This window comes from Rhinatrema bivittatum, chromosome 1 (genome assembly GCF_901001135.1).
Source record: "Rhinatrema bivittatum chromosome 1, aRhiBiv1.1, whole genome shotgun sequence".
Classification (NCBI taxonomy): domain Eukaryota; kingdom Metazoa; phylum Chordata; class Amphibia; order Gymnophiona; family Rhinatrematidae; genus Rhinatrema; species Rhinatrema bivittatum.
In genome coordinates, this window is record NC_042615.1 from 407,979,776 (window position 1) to 408,005,601 (window position 25,826).

The following is a 25,826-nucleotide window of genomic DNA, read 5'->3' on the forward strand; positions in this document are numbered from 1 at the left end:
TGGCCCTTGAAGAGGAGTAGAGGGGCGCGCGCCCGCGCCCTAAGAAGCTGAAGAGACAAGCTGGAAGCTGACGGCGTCCTCCCGACCACGTGGACAATCCAAGGGAGTCAGGCAGGCCGCGGAGCAGGGCTGCTCTGGAGGTGGAAAGGTGGCAGGCTGCTAGCGGCTCCCAGCCGCGAAGACTGAAGCAGGAAGGCAGAAAGGTAAGCTGGCTGCAGGCTGAAGCGGAGTCGGAAGCAAACTGGAGTCAGAGACAGGCAGCGAGCTGAAGCGGAGTCAGAAGCAAACTGGAGTCAGAGGCTGGCTGCAGGCTGAAGCGGAGTCAGAAGCAAACCGGAGTCAGAGGCTGGCTGCAGGGAGCTGAAGAGACTGCAGGCACCGGCAGGGACGACCTCCCTGCCGGCTGAAGACCCCGGGAAGCCTGCAGCGCGTCGGGGAACACCGGAGTGGTGGCAGCTGGCCCAGCCGCCCGAAGGAGCTCCCGGTGGCCCGACCCTGCCGCGCAGGGCTGGAGGCAGCTAGGAAGGGACCCGGCGGCGGCGGCAGGCTTGCCGTGAAGAAAACAGCGTCAACGGCCCGACTGGCCGCGTGGGGTAGGAGCCTGCCCGCGCTCCTCGCGGGCAGGATCGCAACAATCATGTACCTATAATTAGGATTCATTTTTCCCATCTGCATCATTTTGCACTTGTCTATTTGTCCACATTGAATTTCATCTACCTTTTAGATGCCTGGTTCTCAAGTCTTACAAGATTGTTCTGCAGTTCCTCACCATCTGCTTGTGTTTAACTACTTTTACTCTTTTTCTATCATCTGCAAATTTGATCACTTCATTCAATGCTCCCCTTTCCATATCATTATTGAATAAGTTAAACACTAGTCCCAGTAGAGATCCCTGAGGCACTCTTCCATTTACCTCTATCCACTGGGAAAACTAACTATTTAGTCCTATATACCTACAGTGAAGGACAACAAAACTGGCAAAGTGGGTAAAATGGCTAAATAGATAGGGCATTTTAGACTGCAGACAATATGATTGAGAGGAGATAATGATAGTTTATAAAATCATGAGTGGGTGGAACAGGTAAATAGGGAATGGATGTTTACTCTTTCAAACAGAACCAGGACTAGAGGATACTTTTTGAAGCTAAAAGGTTTAAAACAGGTTTGAAACTTACAGATTTAAAACAAATTGAAGAAAGAGTTGCCAGGTAATGTGGACAAAGGAACTAGTATAGGTGGGTTTAAAAAGGATTTGGACTAGTTCTTTGAAGAAGAATCTATAAACAGTTTACTAACCAGGTGATTTTAGGAAATCCACTATTTATATCAGGGAGTGAGCTACAGGAAAATGGATCTACTTTTTAGGAATATTCACTGTCAGAGACAGGATGCTCGACTCGATGGAGACTTGGTCTGACCAGCAAGGCTCTTTTTATTTTCCTTTCCTTTAGTTTTCTGAGGGATGTCATCAAACACCTTCTGAAAATCCAAGTACACATGCTTATTCACACCTTCAAAGAATTCTAATAATTTAGTAAGACACAACCTCCCTTTGCTAAATACATTTGGCTCATCCCCATGAAATCTTGTTTAGCCATGTTGCGATCCCGGTCGCAAGCTTTGCGACCGGGTCCTTACCTCCGACCCCGGGGCACAGATGACGAAGTTCGCTGCTCGCTGGGTTCAGGTCTCCCTCCCCGGTTGGCCAACGGCAGGACGCGCTGATAGCCGGGCCTGTTCAGGCCTTCTTGCGGCGGCGTCTCCACGAGGGGCCACCCACAGAAGTGATGTCAGACGCCGGCAAGTACATAAGCCCGGCGTCTGATTTACCAAATCGCCTTGCAACGAGGTTCCCTGCTGGGTGTTAGTTGCAATGTGCTGTCTTCCTTGCCTGGATCTTCGTTTGGTTCCTGTTCCTGGTTCCGCTTTGTTCCAGTTCCAGATCTTCTGCTTCAGTTCCTGGTTTCACTTCAGTTCCAGCTCCGGATCCTTTCCTTCAGTTCCAGCTCCGGACCCTTCCCTTCAGTTCCTGGTCTCGCTTCAGTTCCAGCTCCGGATCTTCTGCTTCGGTTCCTGGTCTCGCTTCGGTTCCAGCTTCGGACCTTCTGCTTCCGTTCCAGACTTCCCTTGATTTGCTTCCCAGGTTCCTGACTCCTGCTTGCTTCTGACTCTCCGTGTCTGCTGCCTGCCTCGACTTTGGTTTCCCTTCACTACTGTCCGCTGCCTTTGCAAAAGTCCCAGCAGTCCGGGTTCTCACGGGCTCCTCCCGGGGGAACCTCGGGCTTCCAGGGTGAAGACGTCTTCTCCTCTTCATCCCTTCTGGTCACCTAAATCCCAGCGGCTCGGGTCCTCCCGGGCTCCTCCCAGGGGGTTCTCGGGCTTCCAGGGTGAAGACTTCAGCTCTACGTCCAGCTTGTCTCCGCCTTCCGGCCGACCTCTTCACAGCGGAGTGTTCATCTTCTTCTACCTAACCACTCCGTCAGGCCGGTCCAAGAGTCCACCGCTATGCTCGCAACAAGCCATATGTTTAGTTAGTTTGTTCATAGCAATAGTGTCGGCCATTTTAACTTGCATTGATATCAGGCACACCAATCTGTAGTTACTTGCATCACCTCTGGAGCTTTTTTGAAAGTGATGCAAGTATCATGCAAATCTGCCTCTCAGGCAGATTTGCATGATACATTTCAGATTAGCAGTAAGAAGTCTGAAATTTTAAAGTTCTTTTAGAAACCTGAGATGAATACTATCAGGTTCCAGTGATTTATTATTATTTAGTCAATTTTCTTTAGCACTTCTTCAAGATTTATATTACTTTGTTTCATTTCCTCTGAATCGTCATCTACAAAGAATGTTTCCAGTATAGGTATGTTCCCAGCATTCTGCATATTAAAGACTGAAGCACAGGAAACATTTAATTTTTCTACTATCAACTTATCCTCCCACAGTGCCCCTTTTCCCCCCTGGTCTTATAATGGCTCAACAATTTCTATCATAGATTTCCTGTTTTTAATGTATTTGAAAAAGCTTTTATGATTAGTTTTTGTCCCCTTGGCAAGTCTGCTCTCAAATTCTCTCTCTTGGCCTGCTACACTATAATTTTAAAAGAGAATTTGAGGAATGATTTGCTGATAGGGCAAAAGCTAATTATACATTTTTTTCAAGTACATTAAATCAGGAAATCTGTGAGAGAATTAATTGAGCCATTAGATGTCTAGGCCTCAAAGGGGCCAATCACGGAAAATAAGGCCATAGCAGAAAAGCTAAATTAATTTCTTGCTTTGGTCTTTACTGTGGAAGATGTTTGGGATATACAATGGAACCATTTTTTTATAGGTGGTGATTCAGAGGAACTGAAAGAAATCAATATGAATCTTGAAGAGGTGCTAGAACAAACTGACAAACTAAATAGTAACAAATCAATGGGTTCAAATAGTATTTTCTAAAACAGGATGTTGAGGTAGAATTCAGGAAATGGATACACAGTTGTTGAGAATGTTGGTTCATGCTGCTTTTAAGTCAGAAAGTTGATAAGCCCAGAAATTAGAAATTTTAGCACCCCTAGGCACTGTTGATGCTATTGTCCTTCTCACCTCTTTTAATGTCAGACAACAGGGAGCAGAAGGTCTAAGGCATAGCTCCAGAGTTTCCTGCTGTAGGTCAGTGGCAATATTTTGAAAATTCTGAAACATACTGACAAACATTTCCATCTTTTATATTACTTTATAAAAATAAAGTAGTTTTAAAAACTTGCTTGTGTCTGTATAATTAATTTTCTTTTTACTGAATGAGGAAAAATGATATTAAGTATTAAACAGGGAAAGGACAAGATGAGAGAATGGAGATCTGGTGGAAGGGAGCTGGAAAGATCAAGGAAGGGGGAGGAGAAGGAATCTTGGATGAAGGAAAAGGAGGAATGTTCTGGTATTGATGAAGGAGTAGGAGGGTTTGAGGGCTGGATTCCAGAATATGGGAAGATGGAAGGGAGGTTCCAAGATCTGAGGATTAGAATGTGAGATTAAAAGAGAGAGGATCTGAATTGTGGTGGTGGTGATAATGTGTGTGGGGGGGGGGGGGGGTGTCAAGTGAGGCAGATGTCCCTACTATGCTCTGGTCCTTTTCTCTCTTATACGCTTTCTTTAGTCTTCCACCCAACCTGACATACATACATACACTAATCCCTTTTCTTTCTCACTCACACATACACACAAAACACTGTCCTCTCCCAATCCCCTCTCTTTTTCACACACATGTCCCCAAGCTGATCCCCTGTCATCCCACAGACTCTCTTCTCATCCTCTCACAATGATTCCCAATTCAGTCCCTTCTAGCCTGCCCAAAATGAACCCCTTTTGCTCTATCTCCTCCAAGCTCACCTGCTTCCATTCTATCCCTGAATGACAGAAAGAGAGGGGTTGGATTAAGATGCAGAGTAGCTCTTCCTTGCTATTTCTGCTTCAAATACATACCCTCCCCTTTGATTCTCTGCACACTGCCTAGGAGGGGGAAGGCTCAATCAGGAAGGATAGGTCTGTTCTCTTCTGAGTGAGATTAAGCACAACTGGAAGGCAGCAAGTTTTCAGCAAAGCCTGTTGCCCCCATTTTTTGTGACACCCTAAACACAGGCCTATTGTGCCTATTGGTAAATCCATGCCTGAACAAGCCATGAGTATAATCAAGTGTGTAATTATCCCCAGTGATGGGGAAAAGCTGGTTTCAGATTTCTGAGCTAATTGTGCTTAATTACATTTTCAGAGTTCCCACCTTCTCAGCTTCCAAGAATACCAAAGAAACAGGCTTAGCCAATTAAGATTACAGCTACATGAAAGGTAGTCACAAAATTCAACAGTACTGTTTGTGGAGGAAGAAAAGAGAGATTACAGAAAGAGTGATTTTTGGCCAGAGAAATAAAATATTGTCTAACGTGACATAGATAGGAGAAATGCACTAGAGAAAACATCTGTGAAAAGTTTTTATGCAATATGTATCTTGACATTATTGCTATAGAAGAGCTAAGATAAATACCTGTGCCGCAGCAAGCTTTTGTCTTTTTGGCTCAACTTCTTTGACTACACGAGAATACAAATCCATGGCTCTCACCCACATACACATTGACTTGCATGCCTTAGACACTTTTTCTACTTTCTCAGGCACAAATTCTGGATTACTGATGTATTTATGAAGTTTTTGCAATATTTGAGGCTTTATATTTTCTTTGTCATAATCTAATAGTCGTTTGAGGAAATTGGAATCTGAAAGAAGCTGTTTTGTTGTTGTCCAGTCAGGTCTGTATAGTAAATATAAAACAAAATTAATAATTGAAAAATAAAATATATCATATGAAATTCATGTTATTATTGGCTATTTTCCAACTTATTAAAATATAAAATAAAGATCTATATGACACAGTACATGCAGTAGCATTCACTTTCATATGAAGAGTTTAGTAATCATGCGGAAACACTGAGAATTTATCATGCAAAATTATGTAGCCCCACTCCCCTGGCCATGGACTGCAACTCAATGAGGCCTTAAAAGAATTGTTAAGTCTCTTTGGGGATGGAACCTCACCAAACTAGCTAGTACATAGTCTTTAAGTCCCAAGCCTGGATGGGTGGAAAGATGTATTCTATGAAGATCCCGAGTGCTAGGGTGACTTCCTTTCTCTTTCTTGACCCTGGGAGAGGGATAATGGTGCTCCTTATGCCCACTGTGTGCTGCTAGTGCCAATAACCATGCCAGACTCTGATATAGTGTCCAAAAATTAAAGTCTTTACTGATGATATGTCAGATGGGTAAATGACATAACAACTTATTCCTCAGCACCACAGTAGCTTTTGAAACATGTTTGCTCCCTCATTCAGTGCAGGAGTTTCTTCTTACAGGGACCAGGGGCACATCCACCCTCCTGGATGTGGAAAACATGGAGACCCCAGGTGGAAAAGGTACCCATTAGTTTGGTTGGAATACCCCTCCAACCCCAACCTCAAATGGTACAGAGAGTTCAAAATCTCTCTCTCTCCCCAGGGTCGAAGACTCTGGATAGATGTCCTCAAAGATGTCAAAAAAATTCTTAACAGTTAACTTACCACTGGAGTTCCTGCTTGCAATGGGTCACCACCATACCTCCTTCCTCATCAAGGGTATAAAAGGGCAAGTCTTCCCTACCAAGGGCACCCCTGGACATAGGGTTCCCTGTGTCCTGGGCCCAGGTGGTACACAAGAGTCTCACAAGGCTCCTACCAGTATAAAAACCCGAAAAATAACCAAGAGGGAAATCCCAACCAACCAGTGAGGGACTGAAAGGAATATTCTCCAGACCCTGATCAGGATACCCAGGCAGGATGGGCCTGAAAATCTAAAACAGAAAAAGCTCCTACTACTTCCTAGCTCCAAGCAAACCATAAGGGACTGCAGACAGAATCTTTAGAGAGCTGCTTAAAAAAACCTTCCAGGACAAACAGGCATTCCAGCACCCTCAAAGGGTGGGGCTGTATTTGAATCTCACCATTAACTTATACTGATCTTACTAACTCAGGATTCACCTGGGGCTTAAAAATAATGGAACCAGAGGATCCATTACAGTTAGAAGAGTAACATGTCTCTAGCTAGATGACAAATACTTATTAGGGCAGTTTTCAAAGCTGGATAAATTGGCCTGACTTAAAACTGCCCTCCTGTAATGTAGCTAAAAGAACAAGTGGATTTCACAATGTGCATACTTCTTGCATTAAAAAGGGTAATTTCTTTAGCACTGTTTAGGTCAGAAGAGGACATGACATTTCAGAAGTATGTATGCTATTTTCCCCTTTTTGACTACCCACCGAAAGAGCATAATCAAACTACAAGGATGCTTTTAAAATACATAATATATGGAAATTTTCAAAAAGAAAGTATCCTTGTGGTTACACGAATTTCAAATTACCTGGAGATGCCTATGTAGCTGGGAATATGGGGGCAGGATTTCAGCATATTTGCATTTAGAATAAGTCTAAAACAAAAGTAAAATTTCACATGCAATAACGGCACTTGAAATGTAACTTCTAGTATCACAGGATTAGTATATTTCTTAGTAAATATATGCTCTATAATTAAAGGAGAGTTGCAGATTAGTCAATGCCATTTTGAATTTTGTGTTGGCAAGGCAGGGGTGACTGGGGATTGCTCCTGCCATAGAGTCTCTCAAGATTTGTCATAAAATAAGCAGTGATGTGAGGGGAAACTGAGATGGAGAGGGTATCTAGAGGCTCAGCTCCCTCTTGAAGTTCAGAGAGAGGGAAGATAGTGGGGCTCAAAGGCTCTTTAGACCAGGGATTACCAAACCTATTCTAGGGACCCCACAGACAGTTGGGTTTTCAAGATATCCACAATAAATATGCATGAGATAAATTTGCATATACTGAGTCTCCATGATATCCAAGTCAAGTTTGTATATATTGAGTCTCCATGATATCCAGGTCAGGTTTGGGAAGCCCTTTTTAGATCTTGGCAAGGGCTAGGTGACATTTACACTTAAGACTACTACCTCAGTAAAGATGGAGCTACAGTGAACTGGTAGTGTGGACTAGGGATGTGAATCGTTTTTTGACGATTTAAAATATCGTCCGATATATTTTAAATCGTCAAAAATCGCTAGAGGCGATATTTAATAGGAATTCCCCCAATTTATCGTCAACAATCGTAAATCGGGGGAAGGGGGAGGGGAAGGGCGGGAAAACCGGCACACTAAAACAACCCTAAAACCCACCCCGACCCTTTAAAATAAATCCCCCACCCTCCCGAACCCCCCCAAAATGCCTTAAATTACCTGGGGTCCAGTGGGGGGGGGGTCGTTGTGATCTTTTACTCTCGGGCCTCCGGTGCGTTGTGGAAATGGCGCAGGCGCTAGGGCAAAGGTAGCGCCGGCGCCATTTTGTTTTTTGTCCCCCAACGTCAGGAGCGTAGGAGATCGCTCCCGGACCCCCGCTGGACCCCCAGGGACTTTTGGCCAGCTTGGGGGGGCCTCCTGACCCCCACAAGACTTGCCAAAAGTCCCTGGGGGTCCCTGGGGGTCCGGGAGCGATCTCCTACGCTCCTGACGTCGTTTTGCCGTACAAAATGGCGCCGGCCATACGGCGTATGGCCGGCGCCATTTTGTACGGCAAAAAAGTCTTGTGGGGTCAGGAGGCCCCCCCAAGCTGGCCAAAAGTCCCTGGGGGTCCAGCGGGGGTCCGGGAGCGATCTCCTATGCTCATGACGTCGGGGGACAAAAAACAAAATGGCGCCGGCGCTACCTTTGCCCTGTCCAGGGCAAAGGTAGCGCCGGCGCCATTTCCAAAATGCACCGGAGGCCCGAGAGTAAAAGATCACACCGGGACCCCCCCTCTGGACCCCAGGTAATTTAAGGCATTTTGGGGGGGGGGTTCGGGAGGGTGGGGGATTTATTTTAAAGGGTCGGGGTGGGTTTTAGGGATGTTTTAGTGGGCCAGTTTTTCCCGCCCTGCCCCGATTTACGATTTACACGATATTTAAAGAAACAAAACCGCGACGATCTGATTCCCTCCCCCCCCCAGCCGAAATTGATCGTTAAGACGATCGATCACACGATTCACATCTCTAGTGTGGACAGTTACGGCTGTTGGTAACAAACATGTGTTACCAGCCATAGGAACATGTCTTGCTGTTACAAACAGGATTTACAAAGGATTTACATAAGAAGCTGCCATACTGATTCAGACCAGGGGTCCATCAAGCCCAGAATTCTGTTTCCAACAGTGGCCAAGTACCTGGCAAGTACCAAAACCTTAAATAGATTCCATGCTACTGATGTCAGTAATAAGTAGTGGTTATTCCCTACATAAACATGATTAATAGCGATTTATCGACTTCTCCTCCAGGAACATATCCAAACCTTTTTGTTGCATCTTGCAGCTCGAGGGGTCCTGCTGGGAGCTGCACTCCTCATCTAATGCTATCTTCTTCTTGGCGGCAGGACACTGCCATCGCGGTAATTGCAGCAGGATGCCTCCAGCCTCTCTTAGCATAAGCATGCCAAAATAAAGACATTTAAAGGGCCCACAGTGAGAAAACCCCCGTGGCACCCTTAGTTGACATCATCAGCTTTCTCTACATAAGGCTGCCTCAGACAACCCTACAGTGTCTCAGCAACAGGTCCTGCTAGCCTTGGTAGTGCATGTTGCCAGGATGTTCATACTTCATCTGACCAGCTTGAGCCTACCTTGTTTGCCCAGCCTGAACCTGCATCATCTGCTTAACCAGAACCTGCCTTGCCTGCCCAGCCTGTTCCTCTACCTGTTTTGCTTTTCATTTACTTAGCCCCTCAGACTGATACCTGGTTTTGACCCTTGCTTGGAATTCCACTCTTGCCTGTCTGCTGCCTGCCACTGACCCTCACTTAGACTTTGGTTTTGTCTGTCTGCTGCCTGCCTTTGACCCTTGCTTGGACCTGAATTCCACTACATTGCCTATTCCCAGGCACTCTTGCCTAAATCCTGCCGTAACCTGGCACCCAAAGGCTCAACCCGAGGTAAATAAGAGCTGATATAAGTGAAGCTTACACCTGGTCTCTGCTCCACCAGACTCCACCTACTATTGGTGAGAACCTGTGGGGCTCCTCCCCTCAACTAAAGCCAATCTCATCCACACAACAGTTTGTTGAGGCCATGCACTCGGCAGACTTGTCTTCGCTCCAAGCAATCCCAGACTTGGCTCTCAGGTTCAGGACTTGGGGCAGCTTTCCACAGCCATGGGATATCTAACTCTCTGGTTCGATACTCTGACTCTGGCCTCTACACTTTGCCTGTCTTTGCCTAGGCCCACTCTGATGCCTCCTTTACCGGTCAACTGGCTGGTTTCTCAACTTCCAATGCCGCTCCGCTACACGGGGGATTCCAAGTGATGTCAGGGATTCCTTAATCAGTGCAGAACACACTTTCAGCTTTAGGCTTCACTCTTCTCCAATGACCAGTCTAAGACCACCTACATACTCTCCTTTTTGGATGGTCTGGCCTTGGCATGGGCTTCACCCCTCTGGGAGCGAGGGGACCCCATCCTGTTGGATCTCCCTTTCTTCCTGGAACAGTTCTGCATGGCTTTGGAAGAACCCAGTTGTGCCTCTGCATTGGCTTCAGACCTGCTGCACATATGCCAGTGTTCCTACTCCCTGGGCAAATACACTGTGGAGTTCTGAACTCTGGCATCTGAGCTCAATTGGCATGAGGATAGCCTGGTTGAGATTTTCCTGGAGGGCCTCTCAAGGAAAATAAAACATGAGCTCACAGCCTGGGAATCATCAACTTCCCTGGAGGCTCTCAACTCCCTGATGGGCAAGATTAACCGGGCTCAGGAGATTCACCTGGCTTGCAGATCCTTCACCTTGGCCCTAGTTTTTCAATGTCTGCTTACACTTGTTTCTACTCCACTGGCAGAGCTAGTAAACACCAAAAAACCCATGCAATGTGGGTGCTGTAAACTCGCCCCCGAAGAGACACTCTATCTCCAGCAACAAGGGCTATGCCTATACTATGTAGCCAGAGGTCATGTTATTGCCAGGTGTTCTGAGAAGGTGGGAAACTCAAACATCTAGGCTCAATATGAGAGGCAATCCTAGGTCTCACTATTCCCATTCCCAAACTTCTGGCTCCCATCATGATAGAACATGGCCCCACCTAATTTCTCACATAGGCTTTCATTGATTCTGGATCCAGAGGGACCTTCATCTTCAAGAACTTATTCACCAGCTGCAGATACCCAACTCTCTGTATCTCTGCCCCAACTCTCATGGTCTCCTCTGTGTATGGGGATCCACTTCTGGGGCACCTCACTCAGATCACCATTCCACTTATAGTCCATATTGGCCTCCTGCATACTGAAAGCAACATCTTTCACATCATGTCCCGTGCTGTTAACCCGGTGATATTAGGCCTAGTATGGCATCGTCAACACCAACCCCAGTTCGACTGGACCCCTTTACAACTGGCCTAGTGGGGACTTGCCTGTTTTGACTTCTCTCTGTCTCATCTAGAACTTCATGCCTCCTTGGTGATGGCTTCAGCGTTACCTGGACTTCCACCCCAATATGCAGACTTTCAAGATGTCATCTCCCAGAAGAGTAAAGAGACCTTGCTGCCCCATCATCTGTATGATTACAACATAGAACTTATCCTGGGGACCTCCCCTATTAGGGTCCAGGTCTACCCTCCCTCTCTACCTGACACTCAAGGCATGTCAGAGTATATTGGTGAGAACTTGGCCAAGGGCTCTAGTCAACCATCATCCTTGCCAGTGGATCCTGGGTACTTTTTCGTGGCTATGAAGGATGGATCTCATAGGCCTTGTATAGACTACCATTGTAAATGCCATCACAAAAAAGAATCAATATCTTCTTCCATTAATAACTGAGCTTTTCAACCAGGAGTGGAGGGGTAGCCTAGTGGTTAGAGCAGTGGGTTATGAGCCAGGAGATCAGGATTCAAGTCCCACTGTTGCTCTATGTGACCTTGGGCAAGTCACTTTACTTTCCATTGTCTCAAGTACAAACTTAGGGAATCATTTATCAAAATGTGGTAAGGTGTTTTCGCATGCGTAAAGCCCTGTTAACGTATGTGATAGGCCCTTAATGCATACGAAAATGCCTTTAACACATGTGATAGCACTGTATCATATGGTGCGATGCAAATCTGAAAAAGAGGAGGAGTTAGGGGCGGGCTGGGTTTGCCAGTCTGCAAAGTGCTATCGCACAACTTAACACTATTGAAAAAGGTGTAGTTAAAATCAGTGTTAAGTCTGTGTGATAGCTTGCATTACAGGGTGACAAGGTGTTAGTGCATTTTGTGATGTCTCCTGAAAGGCCTGTTTTAGTAGGTTTGAAACTCTTGGAACACCAGCCTAGCCATCTGGGAGAGGGAGAGGGAGAGGGAGAGAGAGAGAGCAAGCACACCTAGCCATAATGTCCTCTCCCTAGATAGGTATTTGTATCCCTATGGGAGGCCCACCTAGTAACTTGAGGTGAGGTTTAGGTATTAGTGTAGGGGGTTAGGGGCCACTTTGACATTCAATGTGAGACGTACGAACAGAATGCTGAATTTTTATTTATTGTAAACCGACATGAAATCAACATGAATGTCGGTATATAAAATTGCCTAAATAAAAAAATCTAATTTCATGGCATCCAATAAGTTTAGATTTTTATATTCTGCTATTTTCAGCAGAGGGCTTACACTCTAAGGCCTGGATTTATCAAAATGCGATAAGTATCGCATGTGATAGCAAAAGGGGTGTGTTTTATGCTAATATACAGTTTATTGCAATTTGTGCTAATTACCTATGCAAAGAGCTAAGTAAGATAACATTTTCAGACTTTGTGATAAGTGCCATACCTGTTGTATTTCCTGCATACAACCATTGGGGGACCATTGTTAATGGTCCCAGGGAGCTCAGACATGAGAGAGAGAGAGAGAGAGAGAGAGACGTACGAACAGAATAGTGGTCTCTTGTGAAATTTTGATGACCTTCGGAGTGAGAAAACTCACTCCAAGATGAGATTTGTGCAAGGTTCTCTCCACCTAGCTTGATGTTATCCAGGTAGAGAGTCCATCAAGCTAGGTTGAGAGAACCTTGCACAAATCTCATCTTGGAGTGAGTTTCCTCACTCCGAAGGTCATCAAAATTTCACAAGAGACCACTATTCTGTTCGTACGTCTCTCTCTCTCTCTCTCTCTCTCTCTCATGTCTGAGCTCCCTGGGACCATTAACAATGGTCTCCCAATGGTTGTATGCAGGAAATACAACAGGTATGGCACTTATCACAAAGTCTGAAAATGTTATCTTACTTAGCTCTTTGCATAGGTAATTAGCACAAATTGCAATAAACTGTATATTAGCATAAAACACACCCCTTTTGCTATCACATGCGATACTTATCGCATTTTGATAAATCCAGGCCTTAGAGTGTAAGCCCTCTGCTGAAAATAGCAGAATATAAAAATCTAAACTTATTGGATGCCATGAAATTAGATTTTTTTATTTAGGCAATTTTATATACCGACATTCATGTTGATTTCATGTCGGTTTACAATAAATAAAAATTCAGCATTCATTAACATATAAATCGTCACTCTTACATTAAAACATAATAAAATGCACTTAGTTAAATATAAAACAAATTACATAAAACCTTAAAATCTAATATTAATACTTATCCATAAAAGTAAAATTAAATAACACTAATTAAAAGAAGTAAAAACTGCCTCTGGAGCACCTATTACTTTATCCACATTAAGTCTGGTGATGAATGGAAGACCACTTTCAACACATATGATGGGCATTATGAATATTTAGTAATGCACTTTGGTCTCTGCAACTTCCCTGCAGTCTTTCAAAACATGCTAAATGAGATCTCCCAGGACCTACTATACACATGCGTGGTGGTACATTTGAATGACATCCTGATCTTTTTCCCAAATGTTTCCTTCCCATTGCAGTGTCTCCGAGAGAATAATCTGTATGCTAAACTTGAAAAGTGTCTATTTGTACAGGAAAAGCTCCACTTCTTGAGGTATATTGTCTCAGAGGAGGGACTTCATTTGGATCGAGCTAAAGTCAAGAACATCCTGGAATCATCTCATCCGATTGGACTCCGAGCCCTTCAAAGATTCCTCGGGTTCACCATTTATTACCAGCAGTTTATCCCTGGATACTCTACCTTGGCGGCTTCTCTTACTGCCCTTACTCATAAGGGCGCCGATACACAGAACTAGAAGCCAGAAGTTCTCAAGGCCTTCCAGGAGATAAAGACTGCATCTGCCAGCAACCTTGTCTGCACCCTTCATGACATTTCATTCTAGAGGTAGATGCTTCTACCCGCAGGGTAGGGGCTGTCCTCAGCCAGAACAACAATGAAGGGACCCTCTGTTCATGTTCTTTCTTCTCTAAGAAGTTTTCACCCATAAAATGTAACTATGGTATTGGAGACTGTGAACTTCTGGTTGTTAAATTGGCCTTAGAGGAATGGTTCCACCTTCTCGAAGGGGCTCAGCATCAAGTCATCTTATACATGGACCATAAGAATTTAGAATACCTTCACTAAGCCCAGCAACTTAACCCCAGGCAGGCCCGTTGGTCTCTCTTGTTTGCTCACTTTAACTTTGAGCTATAGTATCACTCAGCTTGCATGAACCAATGTGCAGACGCGCTGTCCCACTCCTTTCAAACCAAGGACCAGTCAGAAGCTCTAAGACATATCGTCGACCTGGGCCAAGATTCTCCTGGCCACTGTGATACTCATTCCTCCGGAGAAGACCATGGTAACAAAGTGTTAAAATGGGGCCAAGATTCCCAGGTTGCAGGACATCCTGGCATGGCACGAACCCTCAAGTTGCTCCAGTGCCATTACTGGTGGCCACAGGTTAAGCATGATGTTCAGACTACATCAACTCATGCCCCATCTGTGCCCAGCAAAACCCTTTGCATGGCTGACCCTGGGGGTTGTTGCAGCCATTGCCAGCTCCCAGGGAATCCTGGACCCACTTATCCATGGATTTTATCGTGGACCTCCCTCTCTCTCATGTCATCACTGCCATTTAATCCCTTTGTCTGGTCTTGCTTCAGCTCACGGATTGACAGCTTTTCACACAACATGTTTTCCACCTACACGGATTGCTGGAGCACATTCTCTCAAAAGAGGTGCCCAATTTATTGCTCACTATTGGCAAGCCCTCTGTAAGAAATTTGTGATCATTCTGGACTTAAAAACCACATATTATCCAAGCGGAGCATACTAACTGGACACTCTTTTTATGTTCTTATGTGAATGAATGCCTTTCTGCTCCCATTGGCTGAGTTTTCCCATAATAATCATGTCAAGGCCACCACTGGTTCTTCCCCTTTCCAGACTGTCTATGGGAAATAGCCCAGGATTCCCATGCCACCCCCACTAATGGTATACTCCCCTGCAGCTCTAATCTCTGTGAAGGAACTTTGCAACCTATAGGAACACCCCAATCAGCTGATTGACAAAGCAGATTCCAGAGCTAAAAAAGTCACCGATGCAAAAAGAAGGCCAGTTCCTCAATTCAAAGTGGGTGTCAAGGTATGGCTGAGCACTAAACACCTATGCCTTCATATCCCTCATTGCGATTGGCACCTCGCTTCATAGGACCATTCCTGGTGATACACCAGCTGGGCGCCGTCACATATCAGTCAAAATTACCTTCCACCCTGAAAGTTCATAATACTTTCCATGTTTCTTTGCTCAAACCACTGGTTCTCTCTTGGCCTACACATGCTATCCTGGAACCCAAAAAAATCATCTCTGAAGAAGACATGGTATACAAAGTCTAACAGATCCTGGACTCCCACAGAAGAGGCAACCAAGTGGAATATTTGATTTCCTAGAAAACATATGGCCCAGAGGAGAATTCATGGGAGTCATCTATCAATATATTGGATCCCAACCTCCTAAAGGAATTCCATCAACAGTATCCCTACAAACTTAAACCCCAGAACTCAAGGAGGGGCCTAAGGTGTGTGTGTGGGGGGGTACTTTTATGTCTTGCGGATCCCTGCAGCAAGCCATATTCTTCACCTGATGCCGTCTTCATCTTTTTGACAAAATGTCTTCATCGTGGCCAGTGTGGCAGGACGCTGCCAGTCTCTATTAGCATGCACGCTTGCACTGCACTCATTTAAAGGGCTTGCGGTGGGAAAAGTGCCGCGGCTCCATTAGATGATGTCATCAGCCTTCCCTACATAAGGCTGCCTCAGACACTCCTACTGAGCCCCAGCAACAGGTCCAGCTACCCCTGGTAGTATATGCTGCCAGTGTGTTCCTGCTTCATCTGCGCAGCCTGAAACTAACTTGTCTGCCCAGCTTGAACCTGCCTTGCCTTCCCAGATTGTCCCTCCATCTGTTTTACTTTCTGCTTACTTAGTCTTTCAGACTGATATCTGGTTTTGACCCTTGCTAGGACTTCTGCTCTCGCCTGTCTGCTGCTTGCCACTGACCTTTGCCTGGACTTCGTTTCACCTGTCTCCTGCATGCCTTTGACCTTTGCCTGGCCTTGGACTATGCTATATTGCCTATTCCCAGAGACCTTCTCCTAAATCCTTCTGGTCCTGGCACTCAAAGTTTCAACCTGAGGGGAATGAGGGCTGGTATAGGTGAAGCCTCCACCCAATATCTGTCTTGCTAGGCTCTGCCTGCTGGCAGGAGAACCTGTGAGGCTCCGCCCCCAAATAAAACCAATCTCACCTTAGCTTAAGGGTCCACAGACACAAAACTTTTTTAAACCCAGCTAAAATAATTGCCTTAATCACATTCTCTTTCAATGAATTCCAGAGCTTAATTGTACATAATATGTGGTATAATATAATAATATAATATAGTATAATAATACTATATGTGGACTTTTGCCCTGTTCGCTGACCATTTTGATATATGTTTGTTCCTACTGAATTGATTGTAAAGCCTGTTGCTAAATTTTTGTTCAATGTGAACCGAGGTGATGTTTTGTAACGTGCCGCGGTATATAAAAATCCTTTAAATAAATAAATAAATAAAATACATTGAGTGAAACATTTTTCTATGATTTGTTTTAGATGTGCTACTTGCTAACTTCATGGAGTGCACCCGAGTCTTTGTATTATCTGAAAGAGTAAATTACTGATTTATATTTACTTGTTCATGACCTTTCTTGATTTTATATACCTCTATCATTTGCCCCCTCAGCCGTCTCTTCTTCAAGTTGAACAGCCCTAACCTCTTTAGCTGTTCCTCATAGGGAAGCCATTCTATGCCCTTTATGATTTTGGTTGCCCTTTTTTTGTACTTTCTCCAATGCAATTATAACTTTTTGAGATTTGGTGAACAGAATTTATCTTATTTATTTATTTATCAGGTTTTATATACTGTCATTCGGCTTCAATATAAAGCCATCACAACGGTTTACAAACATGGGAAGATTACAAAACATGTTAAAATAAAATAAAATTGCATTCCTAGATGTATTTAAGATATGGTTTCACAATGGAGCAATAAAGAGGCATTATGAAATTCTCAGTTTTATTCATTATTCCCTTCCTAATCATTCCTAATATTCTGTTTGCTTTTCTGACTGCCACAGCATACCAAGTCAGTGATTTCAATGTATTATCCACTATGATGCCTTGATCTTTTTCCTGGGTGGTAACTCCTAATATGGAACCTCACATTGGGGGTAATTTTCAAAAGGAGTTACATGCGTAAATGTAGCTACTATTGTAGCAATTTTCAAAAGCCATTTACTCAAGTAAAGTGCACTTATGTGAGTAAATCCTATAGACAAGTCAATGGAATATATTGTAGCAATTTTCAAAAACCCACTTACTCAAGTAAAGTGAATTTACTCCAGTAAACCTGGTTTTTACTCGAGTAAATGCTTTTTAAAATCAGGCCCATTGTGTAATTACAACATGAGTTATTTTTCCCTATTGCATCATCAAGCACTTCTTCACATTAAATGTCATCTGTAAACCATTGTGACGGTACCCACCTTAACGACGGTATAGAAAAGATTTTAAATAAATAAATAATAAATAATCTGACATTTGGATGCTCAATTTTCCAGTCTCACAAGGTCCTCCTGTAATTTATCACAATTTGCTTCTGATTGAACTACTCTGAATTATTTTGTGTAATCTGCAAATTTGATACTTTATTCATCATACCCATTTCCAGATCATTTATAAATAAATTAAAAAGCACCGGTCTAAATACTGATCCCTGAAGTACTCCATAGTTTACTATTTTCCACTGCGAAAACTGACCATTTAATCCTACTCTGTTTCCTGTCTTTTAACCATTTTGCAACACCCAAAAGGACATCCCTCCTATCTCATGACTTTTTAGTTTTCTTTGACACCTCTCATGAGGGACTTTGCAAAACACCTTCTGAAAATCCAAATACACTATGGGGCGGATTTTAAAAGGAGCGCGAATAGCCTACTTTTGTTTGCGCTCCAGGCGCAAACAAAAGTACGCTGGATTTTAGTAGATACGCGCGGAGCCGCGCGTATCTGCTAAAAACCTGGATCGGCGCGCGCAAGGCTATGGATTTTGTATAGCCGGCGCGCGCCGAGCCGCGCAGCCTACCCCCGTTCCCTCCAAGGCCGCTCCGAAATCGGAGCGGCCTCGGAGGGAACTTCCTTTTGCCCTCCCCTCACCTTCCCCTCCCTTCCCCTACCTAACCCACCCACCCGGCCCTGTCTAAGCCCCCACCTTACCTTTGTCGGGGGATTTACGCCTCCCTCCGGGAGGCGTAAATCCCCGCGCGTCAGCGGGCCTCCTGCGCGCCGGGACGCGACCTGGGGGCGGGTCCGAAGGGCGCGGCCACGCCCCCGGGCCGCCCCGGGCCGTAGCCACGCCCCCGGGCCCGCCCCCGGAACGCTCCCGACACGCCCCAAAAATGCCACGCAGTTCGGGCCCGCCCCCCCGACACACCCCCTGACACGCCCCCTCCGAAAACCCCGGGACTTACGCGAGTCCCGGGGCTCTGCGCGCGCCGGTAGGCCTATGTAAAATAGGCTTACCTATTTTACATAGGCCTACCTGCTCGCCCTGCTCGCCTAAATCCGCCCGGTTTTGGGTGGATTTAGGCGAGCAGGGCTCTGAAAATCCGCCCCTATATCAACTAGGTTCACCTTTATCCACATATTTATTAACACCTTCAAAAAATGTAGCATATTGTGAGGCAAGTCTTTCTTTGGGTAAATCCATGCTGGCTGTGTCTCATTAAACAATGTAATTTTGTTCTTTAGAATAATTTCCACAATTTTTAATGGCACTGAAGTCAGGCACACTGGTCTATAGTTTCCTGGATCACCCCTGGAGCCCTTTTTAAATATCAGTGTTATAATGGCCACCCTCCAGTATTCAGGATGATTTTGATGTGATACAAATTTCTACTACTAGGTCTGAAATTCAAATTTGAGTTTTTTCAGAACCCTGGGGTGTATATCATCTGTTCCAGGTGATTTGCTACTCTTCAGTTTGTCAATCTTGCCTACTACATCTTCTAGATTCACCCTGATTCGATCAGTTCATCCAAATCATCACCTTTGAGAACCAGCTCTGGAACAGATATCTCTCCAACATCCTCATTAGTAAACACCAAATCAAAGTATTAATTTAATTTTTACACAATGGCTTTATCTTCCCTAAGTGCCCTTTAACCCCTCGATCATGTAATGGTCCAACCAATTCCCTCACAGGCTTCCTGATACTTATATATTTTTAAAAGTTTTTATTATGAGTTTTTGCATTTATGGCCAACTTCTTTTCAAAGTCTTTCTTAGCCTGTCTTATCAATCTTTTACCTTTCATGTTTTGGGTGTGGACATTTGGACCAAGGTGGAGTTGGCACAACCTGCAGGGAGGAGCCCTGCAGGACTCCACCATCAACTGTTAGAGCTAGATGTGGCAGATGCCCAAATGTAGCTTCATCTATACCAGCCCTCATTCCCCTTAGGTTGAGCCCATGAATACTGGGGCTGGCAAGAATTAGGTGTGGGCCACTGTGGATGTGGTGAAGATCCATTGAGATGATCAAGTCACAGGCCCGGATCTGGGGCAGGCTGGATACAGACAGAGTCAGTCAGGCAGCGTTAAGGGCAGGCAGAGGTCAGAGTCCAGAATCAGGCAGTGGTCAGTGGCATGTGGAGTCCAATCAGAGTCGAGAATTGGGCAGTCATCAGTGCCAGGAGGAGTTCAATCAGCCGAGATTCAGGCAGTGGTCAGATGCAGGCAGAGATCAATCAAAGCCAAGAATCAAATTGAAGTCAAAGCCAGAGAGCCGTCCAAGGGAACACAAGATGGAGAGTCAGGTAGGGAGGCAAGGAACAGCACAGGTAGGCAGAAGAAGACACTGAAAACTGAAGGTTTGAAGATGAGGAACTGAAGACTGACCACGGGGTAATGACAAAGTACTGAAGACTGACCACAGGATGAAGACAAGGAACTCAGGAACAAAGACCATAATTACCAAGAAACAGGAATGAAGACCAGGAATGCAGGAATGAAGACCAGAAACACAGGAACAAAGATCAAGATCATGCTGAGGCATCTACCAGAGGGTAGTTGAACTATTGTTGAAACATGAACTGCTGGGAGCAAGGCCCTTTTAAGAGATGAAGGCAGTGACATCAGAAGAGGGTGCCAAGGGGGATTTCCCATCACAGGGGAAGCGTTTGAGCATGGTCAGTGTCGTCCTGCCACAGGCTACATCGGGCCTGCAGGAGTGCATTGGTCGGCTGGATCCCAGTTCAGGGAGATCTGCCATGGCATCAGAGCTGGAGGCAAGCACCACAGTCCATGACCTTGCATTGAGGACTGCTGAAAGCAACATTTAACTTGTCAATTCTTATGTTTTTTTTAATTTTCTTCAGATGGATCCTTCTTCCAATTTTTGAAGGAAGTTATTTTAGCTAAAATAGTCTCTTTCACCTTGCTTTTAATTATGCCAATCATTTGGCCTTCCTTCCATCTTTCTTAATCCATGGAATACATCTTGATTGTGTATCTAAGATGGTATTTTTAAACAATGTACACACTTGTTCACTCTTAACCTTTGTAGCTGCACCTTTCAGTTTTTTCCTTTTTTACTCATTTTATCAAATTTTCTCTTTTAAAGTTTAGTGTTAGAGCTGTAGATTTTCTTATTGTCTCCCTTCCAGTCATTAATTCAAATTTAATCATGTTATGATCACTATAGCCAAGTGGCTCCACCACTGTTACCTCTCTCTCACCAAATCCTTTGTTCCACTAAGAATTGGTTCTAAAATAGATCCTTCTCACATCAGTTCCCAAACCAATTGCTCCATGAAGCATTCCTTTATTCCATCCAGAAACTTTATTTATCTAGCATTTACCCAGTCAATATTGGGTTAATTAAAATCTCATCAAATAATGAGGGTAAGTATATAATCAATTTTAACTGAACTTTAACACATTTATTACTTTTTAAAATGTATTTAAACAGCTTATGTACCAATTTATATAAACACTTAATTGCAAATTGCAAATCAGACTATATTCGTGCATCAAATGTTTTTATAGCAAAATATCACAATAAAGATACATACATACTCACACATGCAAAAGGCAACCACATTTTCAATCCAAAATTAAAATCTTCACATAAGAAGAAATCTCGATGGGGGCCTAAGTTTCGCCTCAAAAACAAAGCTGCTTCAGGGGAACAGCCTCAAAAACAAGGCTGCTTCAGGGGAACAGCTTTAGATATAATGTACTAAATATTGAAGTTAATATTTAAGCCAATATCGATCACAAGGACAAAGTCCTTTGAAAGCACTCTTACATCAGCACCAACTGCTGGCATCAGGGCTTACTGCTTTACCGGGCAAAGAAACTCATGTTGCCAAAAAAACATAAAAATGCTATTATATCAGAAAACTCTGAGAAACAAGTATCTTGAAATAATGCTGCAAACTGCACTGACAGTCCGAGTGGAACCTCTGCAGAACTTTCAGTGGGAGGACATCAGCATCATTTGATCCAGATAGCAACTAGAGACTAGATAAAAAAAAATGCTTCACCTTAATTATTTTTTTTTAATGAGGCAGGTTTATTTACCTTGGTTCTATTTACCTTGGTCATTCTTTTGTTATCTCAGTGTTAATCTCTCTTTTGCCTTCTCTTCATTCCAAGTTGCATTTTATCCCTGTTTTATTGTAACTGCTACCTTATTCTTCTATCACATGTTAATGTTTTTAAGTTATTAAGTATTTATTCTGTTGTCACACCTTGTTATTTGTAAACCGGCATGATGCGACTCCCATCGCGAATGCCGGTATATAAGAAATTTAAATAATAAAATAAATAAAATAAATAAATAAATTGGTCCTCCATCCAGTCTATTTCCCTAGCTCTCCTGCCTTGACACAGGCCTGCAGAGGTTCCAGTCGGGTTGCTTTGGTACAGTTTACAGATTTATTTTGAAATACTTGTTTCTCTGAGTTTTCTGATATAACAGCGGTTTTATGTTTTTTTTGGATGGCAAGGCCCTGATCTTGGCCTCTCCCCTTTAGGAGCCCTCAGATCCTATCCTACAGGACTTACAATGATTTACAGCTTTCAAGAAAATCAACAATGGGCCCAGCCAGCTGACCACTATGGGCTCCAATCTCCTGCACCTGCAACAGGGTACCTGATCTCTAGCGGAGAACACCATAGAGTTCCAGACCCTGGCAACCAAACTCAACTGAGGGAGGACTATCTCCGGAGTATCTTCCTGGAGGGTGTCTCCCCAGATCAAGGACAAACTGGCAGCACAGGACTTACCGGAGTCTCAGGAGGGGCTCATAAACCTGTCAAGGAGGATAGATGGTCGCCTGCAACAATGGGCCAGAGAGGACTGACACACACTTAGGGTCATTACATTGGCCTCCTCACTTCCAGCAACCACTGTCACCACCAGTTCCTGCTCCATCCTCCCCTGTTCGCTTGGATGAGCCCATGCAGCTAGGCCATGGTCACTTTGCACCCAAGGAGAGGCTCCACCTCCGACAACTAGGCCTGTGCCTGTACTGTGCAAGCACAGGTCACTTGCTCGCTCAATGCTTGATCCGGCCGGGAAACTTCCAAGCCTAGGATCTGGTGGGGAAATAATCCTAGGCTTCACTACACCTGCTCCACAACTGATCCTTCTGGTTGCATCTCTGAGGTCTACCAGGATTTTTCCACACTGGCACTAGTGTACTCTAGTGATGGGGGAAACTTCATGTTGAAGGAATTGGTAGTTCATCTACAGATTCCTACCATCTGAAGGAAGTCTCCACTAATTCTCTCCTCTATCTATGAGAACCCTTTGCTTGGCCAAATTATCCTTGTAATAGTACCTCTGACCCTACACACAGGGTTGCTGTTACGAGCGCGCGCGGGCGTCTTGAGCTGGTGGTGAGCCCTTGGGCCACGGCGAAAGCTAGGGAGGAGCCCCAGCCACACCGTGGGAGGTGAGCTGGGCAGGCATGGTGAGCCAGGCGGGTACAGAAGCAGGGAGTCCGACCCTCAGCCGGAACTGCACGCCCATGGTAGCCAACACGGGGAAGTTGACTGATGAACGGTCCTCCGACTGTTCCCAGCCCTTTCGGACCTGCCGCAGGGAACGGCAATGGGCAGCAGGCTGGACAGAGGCGAGGGCAGACAGAGTCCTTTACACTGAAGACGTCAGACGGGGGCTGAAGCAGACATCTAAGACAGGCTGAAGCAAGACGTTGAAGAGGAGGGCTGGAAGGAAACATGGCACTGTCCATCAGGGCGCCCTACTCAGCCCACCCACGGGACTGAGTCGCGGACCACCCCGTCCCAGACGCGCCCTACACAGCCCAGGAAGGCTGGTCGCGGACCACGCTGAGGAAAGGAGGGTGCAGGAAAGACAAAGCGGAAGATCCAGGCGAACAGGAACTCCGATGCTGGGATACTGACATCCGAAGCCCTTTCGGCTGGCAGGCAGGGAAGCTCAAGAGCCCGTGGGACGAATCCCTCCTGTTGGCCACTCCAGGGCCCAACAGGACAGAAGGCTCAGGAACCAGACAGGACGTAGGGCAGAAGCGAGCGGAACTGAATCAGGACATCAGGAACACATCAAGGCAGACATCAGGAACATCAGGAAGCAAACATCCGGACAGAGACAGGACAAGGAGCCATCAACACAAGGCAGACCACGGTGGACCTGGATCGGCAAGGTTACAGACGACTGTAGAACCCGATCCGCAGGCCCGTTGCAAAAGAAAAGGAAGTCCTTATATACTGGAGGTAGAAGGCAACTCCCTGGGAGGAGCTTGCCAGGACCGCCCACCGCTGGCCCTATAAATAAGGAGGAGAGCTGCGGGCCGGCCCCTAGGAGAAGGGCGTCGCCAGACAGGAAGTCCAAACTCTGGCAAGCAAGCCACAGGCACAGCTAGGCCTCTCAGGCCCTGGAGCAAGTCCCGGAAGGAACACAGGCGAGGCCCTGGCTTCGAAGCGGCCTCTGGAGGAAGGTGGGAGACCACCTGTAGCGCAGCAACAGGGGGGATCGTAACAGTTGCTCCATAAAGAGCAGATAACGTTCCATGTCATCGCTTGAGCTGTCCAACCAGTTGTACAGGGACTTCCCTGGCTCCAGCAGCATTCTCCAAAATTCGTCTGAGCCATGCTGTAACTCACCTATTGGGTCAGCAATACTACAATTCATATTTAGAACATGTGGAACCTTAACTCTGCTTTTCAGTAGCCACCAAACTTCCAGGCCTTCCTTCTCAATACATAAGAACATAAGATATGCCATATTGGGTCAGACCAAAGGTCTATCAAGCCCAGTATCCTGTTTCCAATAGTGGCCAATCCAAGTCACAAGTGCCTGGCAAGTTCCCAAACATTAGATAGATCATAAACTACTATTGGTTATTAATCACCATCATAGCAGTTTATGGATTTATCCTCTAGGAACTTATCCAAATCTTTTTAAAACCCAGTTACACTAACTGCTGTAACCACATCCTCTGGCAATGAATTCCAGAGCTTAACTATGCACTGAGTGAAAAATAATTTTCTTTGATTTGTTTTAAATGAGCAACTTGCTAACTTCATGGAGTGCCCCCTGGTCCTTCTATTATATGAGATAGTGACTTTGAGGATGTCTTCTCCAAGAAGAAGGCCAAGACTTTACTGCCCCACCAAGCATACGACAGTGGAATTGAGCTGCTCCCAGACCCAAACCTCCAAGTGGTATGGTCTATCCCCTACCTCTCCGCAAAACTAGAGCAATGTCATACTATATCTGGGAGAATCTAGATTGAGGCTTCATCCAACCTTCCACATCTCTGGCAGGGTCTAGCTTCTTCTTTGTAGCAAAAAAAGATGTATTGACAACCACAGATTAAATGCTATCTCCAAAAATACCAGTACCTGCTGCTGCTAATCCCCAAACTTTTTGACCTGCTCCAAGGGGTCAGGATCTTTACCAAATTAGACCTCTAAGGAGCCTACAATTTGATCCAAATCAAACCTGGTGATGAATGGAAGTCAACATTTAATACACGTGATGGCCATTACAAGTATTTAGTAATGCCCTTTGGCTGTCTTTCAAAATATGAGGAATGAAATCTTTCAGGATCTACTCTATGTCTGCATCATTGTATACCTTGATAACATCCTAATATTCATCTGGGACCTCAGCTCCTACCGTTGGGTTGTATGTCTTGTTCTTCAGCAGCTGTTTTATGTTTCTGTGAACCCAATGATAGAAAGACATCCTTACCTGAGTCCCAGCCAGGTCAGATGCTGAAGAGAAGGGTAAAGATGCCAATCCAGCCCGAGTCATAGGCAGACAGCAAGCAAGAGAAATTCAAAGTCCAATCCGGGTCAAAGGCAGGCAGCAGGCAAGAGGAATCCCAAGGCAATCTGGGTCATAGGCAAAGGTAACTCCAGCAGAGAGACAGCACCAGCACAAGCAAGCCTGAACCAAGGCAAAGTTTGTGTCTTGAAGCCGGGCTTAAATAGCCCATTTCCCACACTAGCGCGGAGACCATCGCGAGGCGACCGATGTGCCGAGGAGGGTGGAACCAAGGTGCCGCGCGGGTCAGCCAGCATCGTGCGACCGTGACATTGCTACTGCTTCGTGCTGCTCCAGTGTTTTGCAGGGTAAGCCCTATTCACCATGGTAACAAGCTGCAAGAAAACAGCCTATACATTAAACTTGAGAAGTACCTGTTCAAAAGAAAGAGGCTACCTTGCCTGGAGAATATCAAATCCAGGGAAGGCTTTCATATGGACCCCAAGAAGGGTAGGAGCATCTAGA

General features: G+C 45.1%; 1 protein-coding gene across 1 annotated transcript in view; it reads right to left on the bottom strand.

Moving 5' to 3' along the window:
• The window catches only part of DNAH6 (dynein axonemal heavy chain 6), a 3,261,518-nt gene that overhangs the window by 1,209,154 nt on the left and 2,026,538 nt on the right, over window positions 1-25,826 (bottom strand). Inside the window, 1 exon segment of the mRNA XM_029602297.1 lies at window positions 5,023-5,284. Within this exon segment, the coding sequence (XP_029458157.1) occupies window positions 5,023-5,284 (262 nt within the window).